At 40.0% G+C, this 13,182-nt stretch overlaps 1 protein-coding gene across 1 annotated transcript in view; it reads left to right on the top strand.

The window, feature by feature from the left end:
• satb2 (SATB homeobox 2) overlaps positions 1-9,203 on the top strand; it is a 46,436-nt gene extending 37,233 nt beyond the window's left edge. Inside the window, exon 13 of the mRNA XM_079821741.1 lies at positions 4,481-9,203. Coding sequence (XP_079677867.1) covers positions 4,481-5,095 — 615 coding nt within the window. The 3' untranslated portion in view covers positions 5,096-9,203. The remainder of the gene's footprint in view (positions 1-4,480) is intronic.
• Positions 9,204-13,182: the final 3,979 nt, after the last annotated feature.

Here is a 13,182-nt window from a genome sequence, read left to right as displayed (position 1 = left end):
AGACACACATTCATTCACAGTATGCACACACATCTACGCACTAATACTTGTATGTAAATACATGCACACACAAACCGCATAGACATAAATCTACAAACACTTGGATAAATGCATTCCACCTTCTTTAAACCTACTCTTCTTTCTCACCCTGCCAGTAAAGCATTGCAGTTTAATTCACTCACAATGATTGCTGTTTATTAACATTTATTAACTTAAGTTAAGCAGCCGTATTAAGATTAAGTACTAACAAATGGAGACAGAGTTACTCTCGGTTACTGTGCTAGCCTGTTACGCTTCTTTCTCTCTCTGTGCTTTTTCTTTTATGTCAGTGGAATAAACAGTCTGTTGGCAGCATGTGTATGTGTGTAAATATACTCATTTATGTGTTTTGGGCGCAGAAGGAAATGCCCCATTAGGACACACCCTGACAGACAGTGCCACCACAGCCCTGATATTAATAATTACGGGAAGAGAAGGAACACTCACACAGACACACATATATGCACATACACACACTCGTGTGTAATGACTCAAGGGACTTTACTACAGCAAGTTTCTTTAGTAACTCCACAATGACTTTGGCCATGAACTCTTGCACAACATTTATCATAAAAACATAAGGAAAGTCAGCATTGTTTACTAAAGCATTGTTGTATTTATATTCATAGTGTTATCTTTATATACACTTTTTAATATTTTTTTTTATGTGATCTAATATTAATGTAGCTAAATTACACTTCATTGTGCCTTTGATCAACCACTTTTATGTATGGACTATTTTATTTCTAAAGGAAATGAAAGATTAGACAGGTTTGACAATATTGTGTTGTGTCAACACGTAAATGCCATACATGAGCATGTCGCTGTTTTTTATGTTGTAATAAGGGACCCTCTTAAGATCCCAGCAGCCCCCTCGGCTCCAGCCTGCCTGCCACCACAGTCAGCACATGCGTCCCAGCTGCTTATGCAGACATGAGCATGTAAATGAATGAACACACATGCAACACGTACATGTATACAGTTTATTTAGCAGATATCACCTCAGTGTGTCCAACAGACTGCACTGATGTATTAACTTTAACCTTATAAGATAATCAAACATAAAGTTACATAAAGATCCAGCACAAGTCCTCCTCTGGTTTAAACCATGAAATCCTGTAACATTCACATGTCAAACCAAATCAAGCATGTGATTTGTGTTGTCTCATAAGACGAGGCTTGGTGTGTAAATGGATATCCTGTTAAAAAGAACAGCATTGCAGAATCTTATTGTCATTAGACAAAAGCTAATTATTATAATATTATCTAAAAAAAAAAATTAGCTTTGTATAGAATTAACAGTGTATCTTATTGCCATTCACTAAGTATTTTTCCTTAGATTTTTGTCAGACTCCCTAGCACCCATTGTGGCACCCCAAGGGATCCGTATCCCATTTTTAAAAAAAATTAAACATGAATCATGCATCATGCCACCTCCAGTGTGCGATTTTTTTTCTTCTTCGTGTAGCTTAAAGGTTTCAACCACTCAGGACGGGTCCGCATGAGCCCCTGGGTGCAGCTTACTTCACCTTAGGGACACACTCAGTCACACTAACACAATCTAGATGGCTGACCCGATCCCATATCGTCTTCACGCTGTTTCTGCAGTGCGTGTGCGTGGTCTTAAGTGCCTCCCTTTGCTCATTTGGCAGGACATTTCTTATGAATAATTTCTCCTTTGTTTTTGCTAAATTGGATGCTGCAATGTGCACTGGAGTCCCCCCTAGACCCTGCCATGTGGATTGGGACCCCAATTGAGTGCTGGGGTTGGAGGAGAGCGAGCAATGCACATACTGGCATGTTCACACACACTTAGCATGGCAAATATTTTGGCAAACATGTTTGCCTTTTTCAGAGCTCAATGAACAGGTTTATTCTTGCATTCTTTGTTTAACCAATTATTTTATTTATATAATAGTATTGATTTAATTTAATATATTAGTTATAGGGTATAAAAACCTGTTTCCTCCTTAGTGTGAAAAAGAAACAGTAAAAAAGGTACAAGATTTATAATAAGATTTTAATAAGATTTATAATTATTAAATATAAAGTCACTTTGTGAGATGTCGCATTTACTAAGAAAATAATAGCAATTTTGAGATAAGACATGCTTTCATAGTAGGATGAGTGTGTGCTGTGTTGATAAATAAGGTTAAGTTTGTTGTGCTTAAGTTACTTGTTGCCCGTTTAATTTATTTTTGTGGATTGCATAAACTCTACTTATTCTTAAAAAATATCAAGACAGACACGCAAATGCATGACTCACCCATTCCTGAGGTATTGCAATGTGGCAAAGAAAAATTATGATGCACATGATAATTGGAGAAGGTGAAGTCATGCACAAGCAAACCAACAGGAAAGTGTCTTTCTCATCATTACATATTTATCTGCCTGTTAATGGCATCTCCAGTGGCAACACAGCCCCACTTAATCCTGCCTCCGTCCCCACGAGGACCAGTCCTCATTAAGATTCAACTGAATTTTTTATGTTCTATAATTCTTTCATACTTCACCATAATTTGCCTTGATTTGTGTTTGAGGGGAAAAAAATATACTTTTTCTTAATGCAATGAACTCAGAGCGCCAACCCAGCTTGAAATTAGAAAAAAGGGTGCGATGGAGATGAATATTGAAGAAAAAAAAAAGAGTTGGCTCTTTGTCCAAATGTGGCTCCTGTAGTTGTGAAGACTTTGTTTAAGAACTGAGTAGGTGAATGAATTGGATGGTGGAGGAAATCAGAGGTTGGCTTTATACTTTTGACTTTGAAATGAAGTCACTCCTCTGGCTTGGCAGAAAAACTCTCCATTAACGTCAACCATTAGAGCACAGGAACAGGACTCTTAGATGGTTTAATATGAATGGTGTTTTAGAGGACTTACTCTTTATCTCTAAATTTGAAAATATCCCATACGCTACCAAAACAATGGTATATGTATGTTGCTATTTAATGTGTGTGTTTTGGATTGTACTGTATGTGTCTTTGGAACTTAACTAACTTGTTCCCAGAATTTCATAAAATAATATACACAACAAGCAAACATATACAGGATGAATTGGTTTGTCAATGTGTGTGGGTGTGTGTGTGGTCTCTTTAGTTAAGCTAACGGGTATTTTGTGCTGTTATGCCTTGTGGTCAATCTAATTATTCACCATCTTCAAACTTCTTCAAATTTCTTTTTCTCGTCCTTTCTTGTGGCCTCTGTTTGTTTCTCTGAGACATGGAAAGTAATACATTATGGAGAAATAGAGAAGAAAAAAGAACAAACCTACACACTTCCTGTAAAGCGCCAGCCCAAAACAGCCCCCACAAGTGAAATCGGAGCAATTTCATGGTCTGGCCTGCCCTCAATATTATTTAAAAAATACCCTGTTATTATTTAGGGAATAGAGAGAGAGAGCAGGAGAGAGACAGGGAGAGAGAGGCGCATGACTATTATCTTTATGTAGGTCCTTTAATTTTAATGCACCGCAGATTTATAGCTTAGCATTCCAGTGTGGAGGCATTGGGCACCCCACCCTGGTCATAAACTCAGCAGGACAGCGCCACAGACTTCGATAGCTCAGCTGTGACACACTGCACCTTCCCTTGTATCAGAGCTAACCAGATACCTCTTTCTTCCTGGTACTTAATATATGCTATTTACTCCTAACCCTATTTTATCACTGTTTTGCACTCTATTCCCCAAATCCCCCTTCTGTGCTTCTCCCTATTCCTATGTATTTTGGGGCCCACACTAGAAGAAAGATTTATTAACATTTGAAACATATGGAGGTTCTCAGAACCTCTGTAAAAATGAAAAGTGTAGCTCTGTTAGCCTAACTAGCTAACTTGTTAAAAGATGCTAATAGTTACAAGACAATAACATATGCTAACAATTTAATTTCTTGTGTCAAAGACAAAAGTGACATTTCTGGCTTGTGTTTGCGTTGCTTTTTCTGTTAAATTTAGCAGTCACTTAGTCTATGCTAACAGGGATGGGATGTATCCCTGTCAAAATGACAGATGAAAACCAACTTGTCACTATACATCAAATGTAATGTTGTTTTAAAACACATTTCTTCATAACCGATTCTTTTGATGTAATTTATTTTGGTTTTGGTGAGTATTTGTTTAGCTTCTTCCTCTGTTGAATTTCATGCGGTTGATGTGTCGGCTCAGATGCTGTTAGTTGCCTTGATGCCCTCAAAACATGATGCAATGACAAAATATTCAATCTTGTGGAATTATGTGTACAATATACATAGTTAAACAATCATAGCCTGGGGCAGTCTGGTTGGATTTTTACCAGAGTTGATCACATACTCAAGTGCAGAGAGGACATTAACTCCAAAAGACATTCATTGAAAGGACACTTTGAACTTTTAAGCAGTTTTCAATTATTCCATACTGCTGACTCTTGTTTATAAGTTTACTAATAAAACGTTTCATCTTTCTCACTAGGTACTTCACAGACAGCCCATGCAGCCGCTGAAGGACCACTCTCCGATCCGAGAGGACCCTGTCCCCAGTTCTGGAGCTGAAGAAAACCCTCAGGCTAACGTAGGAAACAATGGAGGGGTTAGCAACGTCACCAAGAAACCTCGCTCCCGCACGAAGATCTCTCTGGAGGCTCTGGGCATCTTACAGAGCTTTATCCAAGATGTGGGCCTCTACCCTGACCAGGAAGCGATTCACACCCTTTCAGCCCAATTGGATCTGCCCAAACACACCATAGTTAAGTTTTTCCAGAACCAGCGCTATCATGTAAAGCATCATGGCCGACTGAAGGAGCTCGGATCTGAGGGCGGAGGTGTAGACGTGTCCGAATATCGTGACGAGGAGCTGCTCTCCAGTTCAGAGGATGCAGAGTCCAGTGAAGATGGACATGAGGAGATCTACAGTGGGCATGAGAGTGCGTCGACCGGAGGAGCCAACTCTGTCTCAACTCCAGCTGTTTCTTCTGGCCAAGATGAGAATAAAGACAAAGGCCTGCCTCTGGGGTCGGCCAGACCCAGCTCCCTGCCCCCATGTGGTTCATCCTCAAGTCCCCGAGATCAAGCAGAATATCAGAGATAAAACAGCCTCCGCAAAAGACTAGACTGTAGGTGGGGAGAGGCAAGGAGTGAGCACTTACAACTATTCTGTAGTAGAGGAGAGTGTTGCGGACAGCTTAGAAATTTACTGACAAAGGCACAGTGTCCTGTGAGGACCTGTAAAAGGCAAATCAAACAAGATCTGCATTTTGATTAAGGAGGCATGTAAAGTGTTGAGTTGTGAGCTACTCCTGTCCTCATTCCTCACTAGTTACTCACAGGGATGTGATGGTACAGAAGCTATCCCTACAGTGTACTACAAGGAAAGCATTTGGCGGGCTGGAAAGCTTTCATTTCCTAGATGTAAATCGTCAAATTAAGGCAGGTTTCAAGATGGCTGCCTTAACCCCAAGATGTCACAAGCATTCAAACTTGCATGCTAAGAATGTCAAGAAGGCCAGTCTTTCACCAAGGTTTTCATTTCTAATCAGAGAGCAGAGGGTCTCTTATAAGATACCACTATCCATGCCCCCTCTTCACCTCTACAGGGTTAAAATGGCAGGGACAGAGCTTTAGATGAGCCATGGATCTCCTATAGGACACCAACAACTTCACTCCTGCCCGATCAGGGAGTCTAATGGGCGGCTGTGGCTGTCCTCACCTTCCCCTCCATGATGGGGCATTCTGGCGGTCGCCGACGGAGGGCCGTGTTTGACTGCTAAAGCATTCGTTTGGGTTGGAGGTACAGATGAGCTCTTGGGTGTACACATCAGCCCAGCCCAGGAACCCTACTATAAACATGTGGTGTGCTGAAAGGTCTACAGTTAGCCCAATGGCGCTTTTGAAGACCGCGCCATCCCTCCCACAACCAGCCACAACGATCATTCCAAGCAGTCCCACACGGTTCAAGAATCACTCCTTTACCCCCACCACCCATGCACACCCAACACTGTGCACAACATCACTATCCGTCACTTAGTCCAGTGGTTGAAGGTTTGCTTTATACAGATATGTTTAGACCGTAGGTTTCATTCCTGTTTTGCTCTCTTGACACTTAAAAGACTGAGAGAATAAGACATAATTGGCAGACGGACTGACTGCTATGGACAAAAGGACAATGTAGTGGGTGTAGTCTAACTGCATCTGCCTCTGACCTAGTGGAGAAAAGTAAACCATGTCCAGCAACTGCGCTTGTGAGGAAGTGCGGTAGTCCTTCTCTCTTCCGTCACCTCCCACAGCTCTGTCTTTTACTGACTGTTGCCCACAATGTCCTGATTTGACCACACTTATCCACACCCATCTCCACAGCACTATTTATTGCTATCTTCACCCTCAATTATTATTGTTGTTATTGTTATTATTGTTATTATGGTTGTTCTTGCTGTTATTTTTAGTTCTAATTTCATGGTCTAATATCAGCTTTTGGCTTGCAGCAAGTGTTTTGGTAATGAGAGACATTGTGAAAGAAAGAAACACTGCCAAAACAGAGAGGAAAGAATTAGAAGCAGTTACTGAGTGAATCATGTGATATATATATATACTGTCAATTCTATCAGCATTATGTACTTTTCCAAAGAGAACAGCACTTGGCAGATGAGGCGTTGAATATTAAAACAATAGAATTAAGAGGAATCGTTGGAATTTCTATGATCTTTTTGTGCATAATATGACAATCCTTCTTTTGAGCCAATCAGAACTCAGCAAGCATGAACTCTGCATTCTGATTGAAACTTTGATCAGCGTAACTTGATCAGGCAACATGGCCACCTGTTGCAAATCGTCCATGATACCGTGGCAACTCTTGGATCCAGGGTTCTGATTTGTTTTTTTTAAAAATCAGCTGCTACTTGCTCTTTCACAGATAATAGACAAAATATTGTTGTTAACCTTATGCTAACCCTTAAACTATTTTTGTTTTAAACAAGTGATAATTGTGGTCTGTGTCCATGTTTTGTCTATTACAAATGGAAATGTTTTATTTAGAATCTTTAATGTGCAAAATGCTGATGTGGTTCTTGCAATTACTTTGAGCATCCTGACTCTTTCATACAGGCACAGTGTCCACACCTGCACATGCTTATGAGTAATGCATTCCAGCAGAACATTAATTAAAATGGGTATAAACATATTTTTATCAGAAAGTATAGAACATGGCATCCAAATCACAAGGATAAACTCATGTCTGTAGGGTTGTACTGTAAGTATATAACCTTGAGAAGTTGTTCTCCAGTGTGTAGATCATTTGTACTGTATGATTTCACATGCTACATTTTTCCCTTACATTCAAGTGAAGACCAGAGTAAGGCCTCAAAGACTAGCGCTAGCTAATAAGATCAGGGAGTGACAATAATTCCCATTAAAGTGTTGGTGGCATAAGAGCCTGGTGTGCTTACCTAGCAACTATTGACACTTTGACAGCCCAAGAGTGTGTTGTGGTTTTCTGCTGCTCACCTCTCCTGAGAGATTGAATTCATCCAGCCATTTTCTACTCAATTCACCCATCTACATTTTCTCCTTGTTTCGATTTCACTCTTGCTGTTTGCTTGAGTTCTCCCTGGTCTGCAATTGGCTGATCGTTATGGTCAATCATAAGTGATTATAGACCTTACATACCTCCCCGTCTGTCATGGTAATCCCACTAAAAATCTAAAATTGGCTACTTTTAAAATCTGTGATTACGTGATTTTTCTTCTTGTTCAGTGTCTACACTCTCTCACTCTATTACCAGTCATAGAAAACTTTTCAAGTTTGTTACATTTAAGTATTACCGGTATCTTTCCCTCTAAGTGATCAGAATGCTTTGTCTTCTCTCTTTTAAACGGAACAAATGACAAGATACACATCTTCACTGGGAGATCTTAGATACCTGCAGGTTTTGCTAAAGGTCTTTAATAACACGGTAGTGATTGCCTGCTTGATCTACACCTTACTTAAGCCTGTCAATCATCAGTCAGGTTTGGAGGCCTGCGCTGCCTCTTTCGTTACACTCTGAGCATCTTCTCCAAATCCCGCCACCCTGCTGAGCCTAGATCAGCTGGAGACAAGCACTTCTGATGAGTCCGTCCATATACACCTCCCAAATTACCCTCATAAATGATGAGAGCGTGTGCACGCATGTGTCTGTGTGTCCTAGACTGGTGTTTAACCTACCACGGGGGTGGCTTACCACTCAGCGGGAGTGAACAACCACGCGCATCTTCTACTCTATCACCTCCTCCTCTCCGTCTTTGTCAGATTTAGTGGTGAGAGTGACGCCAAAGAGAAAACAAAGAAGATTCCAAGAGTCCCTGATGAGCACTAGGTCAAGGTCACTGCCCAATTATCCACATCTTTCATTTTCATTCTGTCTTTTCAGTTCTCTGTACCATCTCTCCGTTCCCTCATTTTCTCGTTCACCAGGCGGGAAAGTAATCGTTGTCTCCCATGCTGTGGTGTCGAGGTTAAGTGGAGGTGATCATGTTTTGTGGAGAGGGTAGTTTCTTGAGAGGCAGCAGACTCCTGGAGTGGCATGTCTGAGAAGTGTTGCGGTTTAGACAAAGGCTTGTTTGGTATCTGTTCATCTACAAAGCCACTAAAGCATTAGTTTTGGGTGGAACAGCTGAAGGCCTCCAAGGCCACTTTCTAATATTTACGCACGTTATTTAGACAATTAGATTTGGACGATGTTTCTAACTTTGACTTTCCTTGTGTAACTTATGATGTATGACTTGGATATTAAATTTACAGGTGCACAAGAATATCACATACAAAAGAGGAAGGAAATGCATCATAATCATTTTCAATGCCCCATGGATTTGTGAGGAAGGATGCTCTTGCTCGTCTTGCTAATGCTTTCGTTTATCTTACAGTGCCTCTGAACTAAGCACAGTTCTCCAGTTCTTTGCTTCGGAGATGACAAAATTAGACGATCTCATAATTTCCATCATTGTTTTCATCGTTTTTGTACTCATAAACGCCTACAATGTGAATCAGGATTGCCACTCCTGAATTGGTACTTTCCTTGTCAATCGAATGCATTGTCATTATCACTAAGTGATAATTAACTTATGTGCATCATTTGGCTTCTTTGTTTGTATGACAATGTTTGGTTTTTTGATTTTGTTTTTCAAATGCTGTTGTTTAAATAAAGTGCATTCAAGGAACTATAGAACTATTGCGTGTCGGTTTGTTTTACCTGCAGACTCTTGACTAAACTGGGTGGTCTACAAGTCTACGGCTCAAATTGCTTTATCCTCAGTCCACATTACAGTCACAGAAAGCAGTGACTAATGCGCAGTGCTATGTTGTATTTAGCAGAGGGATTAGAAGTGGAGACAAATGAGTGGAAAGAAACAAAATACAGTTTCACTTGTACATTAAAGCAATCAAACAAACCATAATAGGAAAAATGTTACTGGAAATGACAATGCTTATCCATTTAGGAGAATTTGAATAAATAAACCACTTGATACTGCAATCTAGTGAGTAATGAAAAATATTCTAACATATTGCTTCGATGTCTATCTGAAGTGTCTCTATAAATCACACTTGCATAAGTAAATTCCTTAGAATCAGACATTATTCAAAATATCCATTTTGTCCCAACTGAAAACAAACCTGACTTTCATTTCAACACAATAAACAAGAACTTTTCCTGCATCAATAATTCCACGCCTTATTGCATTTTACAACGTGATTGCTGGAGGCTTCTTTGCATTCATTCCATTGTGTGTTCTCTTGAGCTTATTGTGGGTTATGAAATGCACATTTGCATTCAAGTGATAAACTTCCACTGGCGTTAACTCCACTGAATTGCCTCAGCATATATGACCATTTTTGTTATTTATTATTTTGCACAATAGTAAGAATTGGTTTAATTACGTGAAGCCCCATCAGTTCCTTGACCTCATGCAGCCCCGCAGTACTAAAGCCACCCCCAAACTCAGCGTCCTGTCTCTGGCCACCTGCCAGGATTCCCTCCTTCCCATGGTTCCCTGCTCTCCAGAACAGCTTGCAGTGGTGTCCTCTGGTTTTCATTCCACACCAGCCCTCCAATCTCCTAAATTGAACTTATTATTCGCTCAATTGGCTTGCTTTAACCCTTTCTCCCCCTCCAGGTTCAGGCCTGTATGTCATTAGCCAGAGGATTTTTCGGTCGCAGCGAGAGCGTCAGGAGCTGGAGGGGTGTAGCTATAAATCCGTGGTCCCTGGCAGGATTTGCAGTTGCATCCGCTGGAAGAGAGTCAGCGCTCATTCTATGAGTGCAGTGGAGCCAGACCACCCAGAGACGGATGTGTGGCCCAGTTTGTTTTCTGGCTGATGAGCTTTGGTCCCAGCTGATAGCTTTTGCGACCTGGATCTCTCTCTCTCTCTCTCTCTCTCTTTGCTCATTCATTATCTATTTCTTTCTCTCTGACGTAAACATTTTAATGTCCATCTGTGTGGTGCTCTTCATCACATATAAATAGGACAGGATTATTCCATAACTGTATGGATATTATCCAGTGGCAAATGGTAGCCTTGTAAGTCTTCAGAAAATACACACAAAAAGGTCCCACTTTATGGTAGGTGTCTTTAACTACTATGTACTAACATATAAATTAATTATTTGATACAAGGCACTTGTGTACATATATGTTTTTGCATTGTATTTATATATATTTTTTTAAATACCTGCATGTAACTACACCTGTAATTATTAATTTCTGTAATTACACCAATCCAGTCCCTAACCTTTTTATAAAATAAAGTGTTTTGGGTTGCACTTTATTTTACAGTATGTGTACTTACCTAAGAAACTACATTGGTTTTTGCAATACAATATGAACACAATAAGTAAATTGTACTTATTTTTTTATGTAAGTACGTAGTAGTTAGGGACACAATATAAAGTGTGACCAAAAAAAGGAAAAACAAAACAAATACCAGCACTTTGAGATCGTTCATAAATACTATACCAACCAGTAGAAAGAATGCTACCCATCTTAAAATTCTAGGGAAAAGACAGACAAGTATGAGAATCAAGCCCTGGAAGAAGAAAAAAAGCCCATACCACTAAAAAAAAAAAAATCATATACACTATATTGCCAAAAGTATTGTGACACCCCTCCAAATCATTGAATTCAGGTGATCCAATCACTTCAATGGCCAAAGGTGCATAAAATCAAGCACCTAGGCATGCAGACTGCTTCTACAAACATTTGTGAAAGAATGGGTCGCTCTCAGGAGCTCAGAGAATTCAAGCGTGGTACCGTTATAGGTGGCCACCTGTGCAATAAGTCCATTTGTGAAATTTCCTCACTACTAAATATTCCACAGTCAACTGTTAGTGGTATTATAACAAAGTGGACGCAATTAGGAACAACAGCCTGGAAGTGGTAAGCCACGTAAAATCACAGAACAGGGTCAGCGCATGCTGAGGCGCACAGTGCGCAGAAGTCCCCAACGTTCTGCAGAGTCAATAGCTACAGACCTCAAAACTTTGTGTGGCCTTCAGATTAGCTCAAGAACAGTGCATAGAGAGCTTCATGGAATGGGTTTCCAGGGCCAAGCAGCTGCATCCAAGCCTTACATCACCAAGTGCAATTCAAAGCGTCGGATGCGGTGTTGTAAAGCCACTGGACTCTAGAGCAGTGGAGACGTGTTCTCTGGAGTGACGAATCACGCTTCTCTGTCTGGCAATCTAATGGACGAGTCTGGGTTTGGCAGTTGCCAGGAGAACGGTACTTACCTGACTGCATTGTGCCAAGTGTAAAGTTTGGTGGAGGGGGGGGGGGGGCTTATGGTGTGGGGTTGTTTTTCGGGGGTTGGCCCCTTAGTTCCAGTGAAAGGAACTCTGCTTCAGCATACCTAGACATGTTTGGGGATGGCTTCTTCCTGTTCCAACATGACTGTGCACCAGTGCGCAAAGCAAGGTCCATAAAGACATGGATGAGCGAGTTTGGTGTGGAGGAAGTTGACTGGCCTGCACAGAGTCCTGACCTCAACCCGATAGAACACCTTTGGGATGAATTAGGGTGGAGACTGCGAGTCAGGCCTTCTCGTCCAACATCAGTGCCTGACCTCACAAATACACTTCTAGAAGAATGGTCAAAAATTCCCATAAACACACCTAAGCCTTGTGGAAAGCCTTCCCTGAAGAGTTGAAGCTGTTATAGCTACAAATGGAGGGCTAACTCCATATTAAACCCTACGGATTAAGAATGAGATGTCATTAAAGTTCATGTGCGTGTAAAGGCAGGCATCCCAAAACTTTTGGCAATGTAGTGTATGTGTGTATATGCTCACACCATCAGGGGCTGACTCAATTCAATAAAAGTAATAATAACAATAACGATATTACATTTATTTAAAAATCATATAAAATATGGGCACAATTTACAGTAATATAATAATTAAATCATACAAGAATCATACTGATTGTTTTGCTGTGATTGGTATATGTAAAAAATCTAGTTATCTAGATATATCAGCCTATATTTACCTGGAATTAAATCTCATTATACAGAGGGCTGTACGTTAACTTTTTTTGCACATAGTACTGGTGCTACAGAGGTTGAAAGTTTTGTAGCACAGGCCAAACAATTGTAGCACATGTATGAAACGTCTTTTACCATGTCTGAAAAAAAAAAAAAGCTATAAAATACACAATTATTATCTTTATTTAAGAATAAATATAATAATAATTATTATTATATTTTACAGAAAACAAATCGTTAGAAAGGTCTAAGGTTTTATTATAAAATATTAAATTATGATAAATAAAAATGTGACTGCAATGTCTTATTTTTTGTCAGGAAACCTTATACATTCAATGAGAGAGAAAAAAAGTACTGTCCACTTCTCTACACAGCGAATCACTTTACAGAATAAAATAAAATAATAGAATTTTTGCCTCATTCTGTGATGTGAAGCCCATCCGATCTTAAAAGGTTATTTCAAATAGTCGATTAAATGTTGTCTTTTGTTGGACAACAGGTTTGTAAACGCTTCTCATTACAAGTTTGGAAAGATGTTTGGCACATGTTGCCCTTGGCTTTTCTCAGCATTGGTCTAGTTTCACACTCAACTTGATTCTATCAAACCCTGGTGCATTTGCATTCATCTCTCCACAAACGTGCACGGCGCATGATAGAAAACGGGGTAAATATA

This window comes from Gobio gobio (genome assembly GCF_949357685.1).
Source record: "Gobio gobio genome assembly, chromosome: 7".
NCBI lineage: Eukaryota > Metazoa > Chordata > Actinopteri > Cypriniformes > Gobionidae > Gobio > Gobio gobio.
The sequence above is the reverse complement of the archived record's forward strand: the minus strand, read 5'-3'. Positions and strand labels throughout refer to the sequence as shown.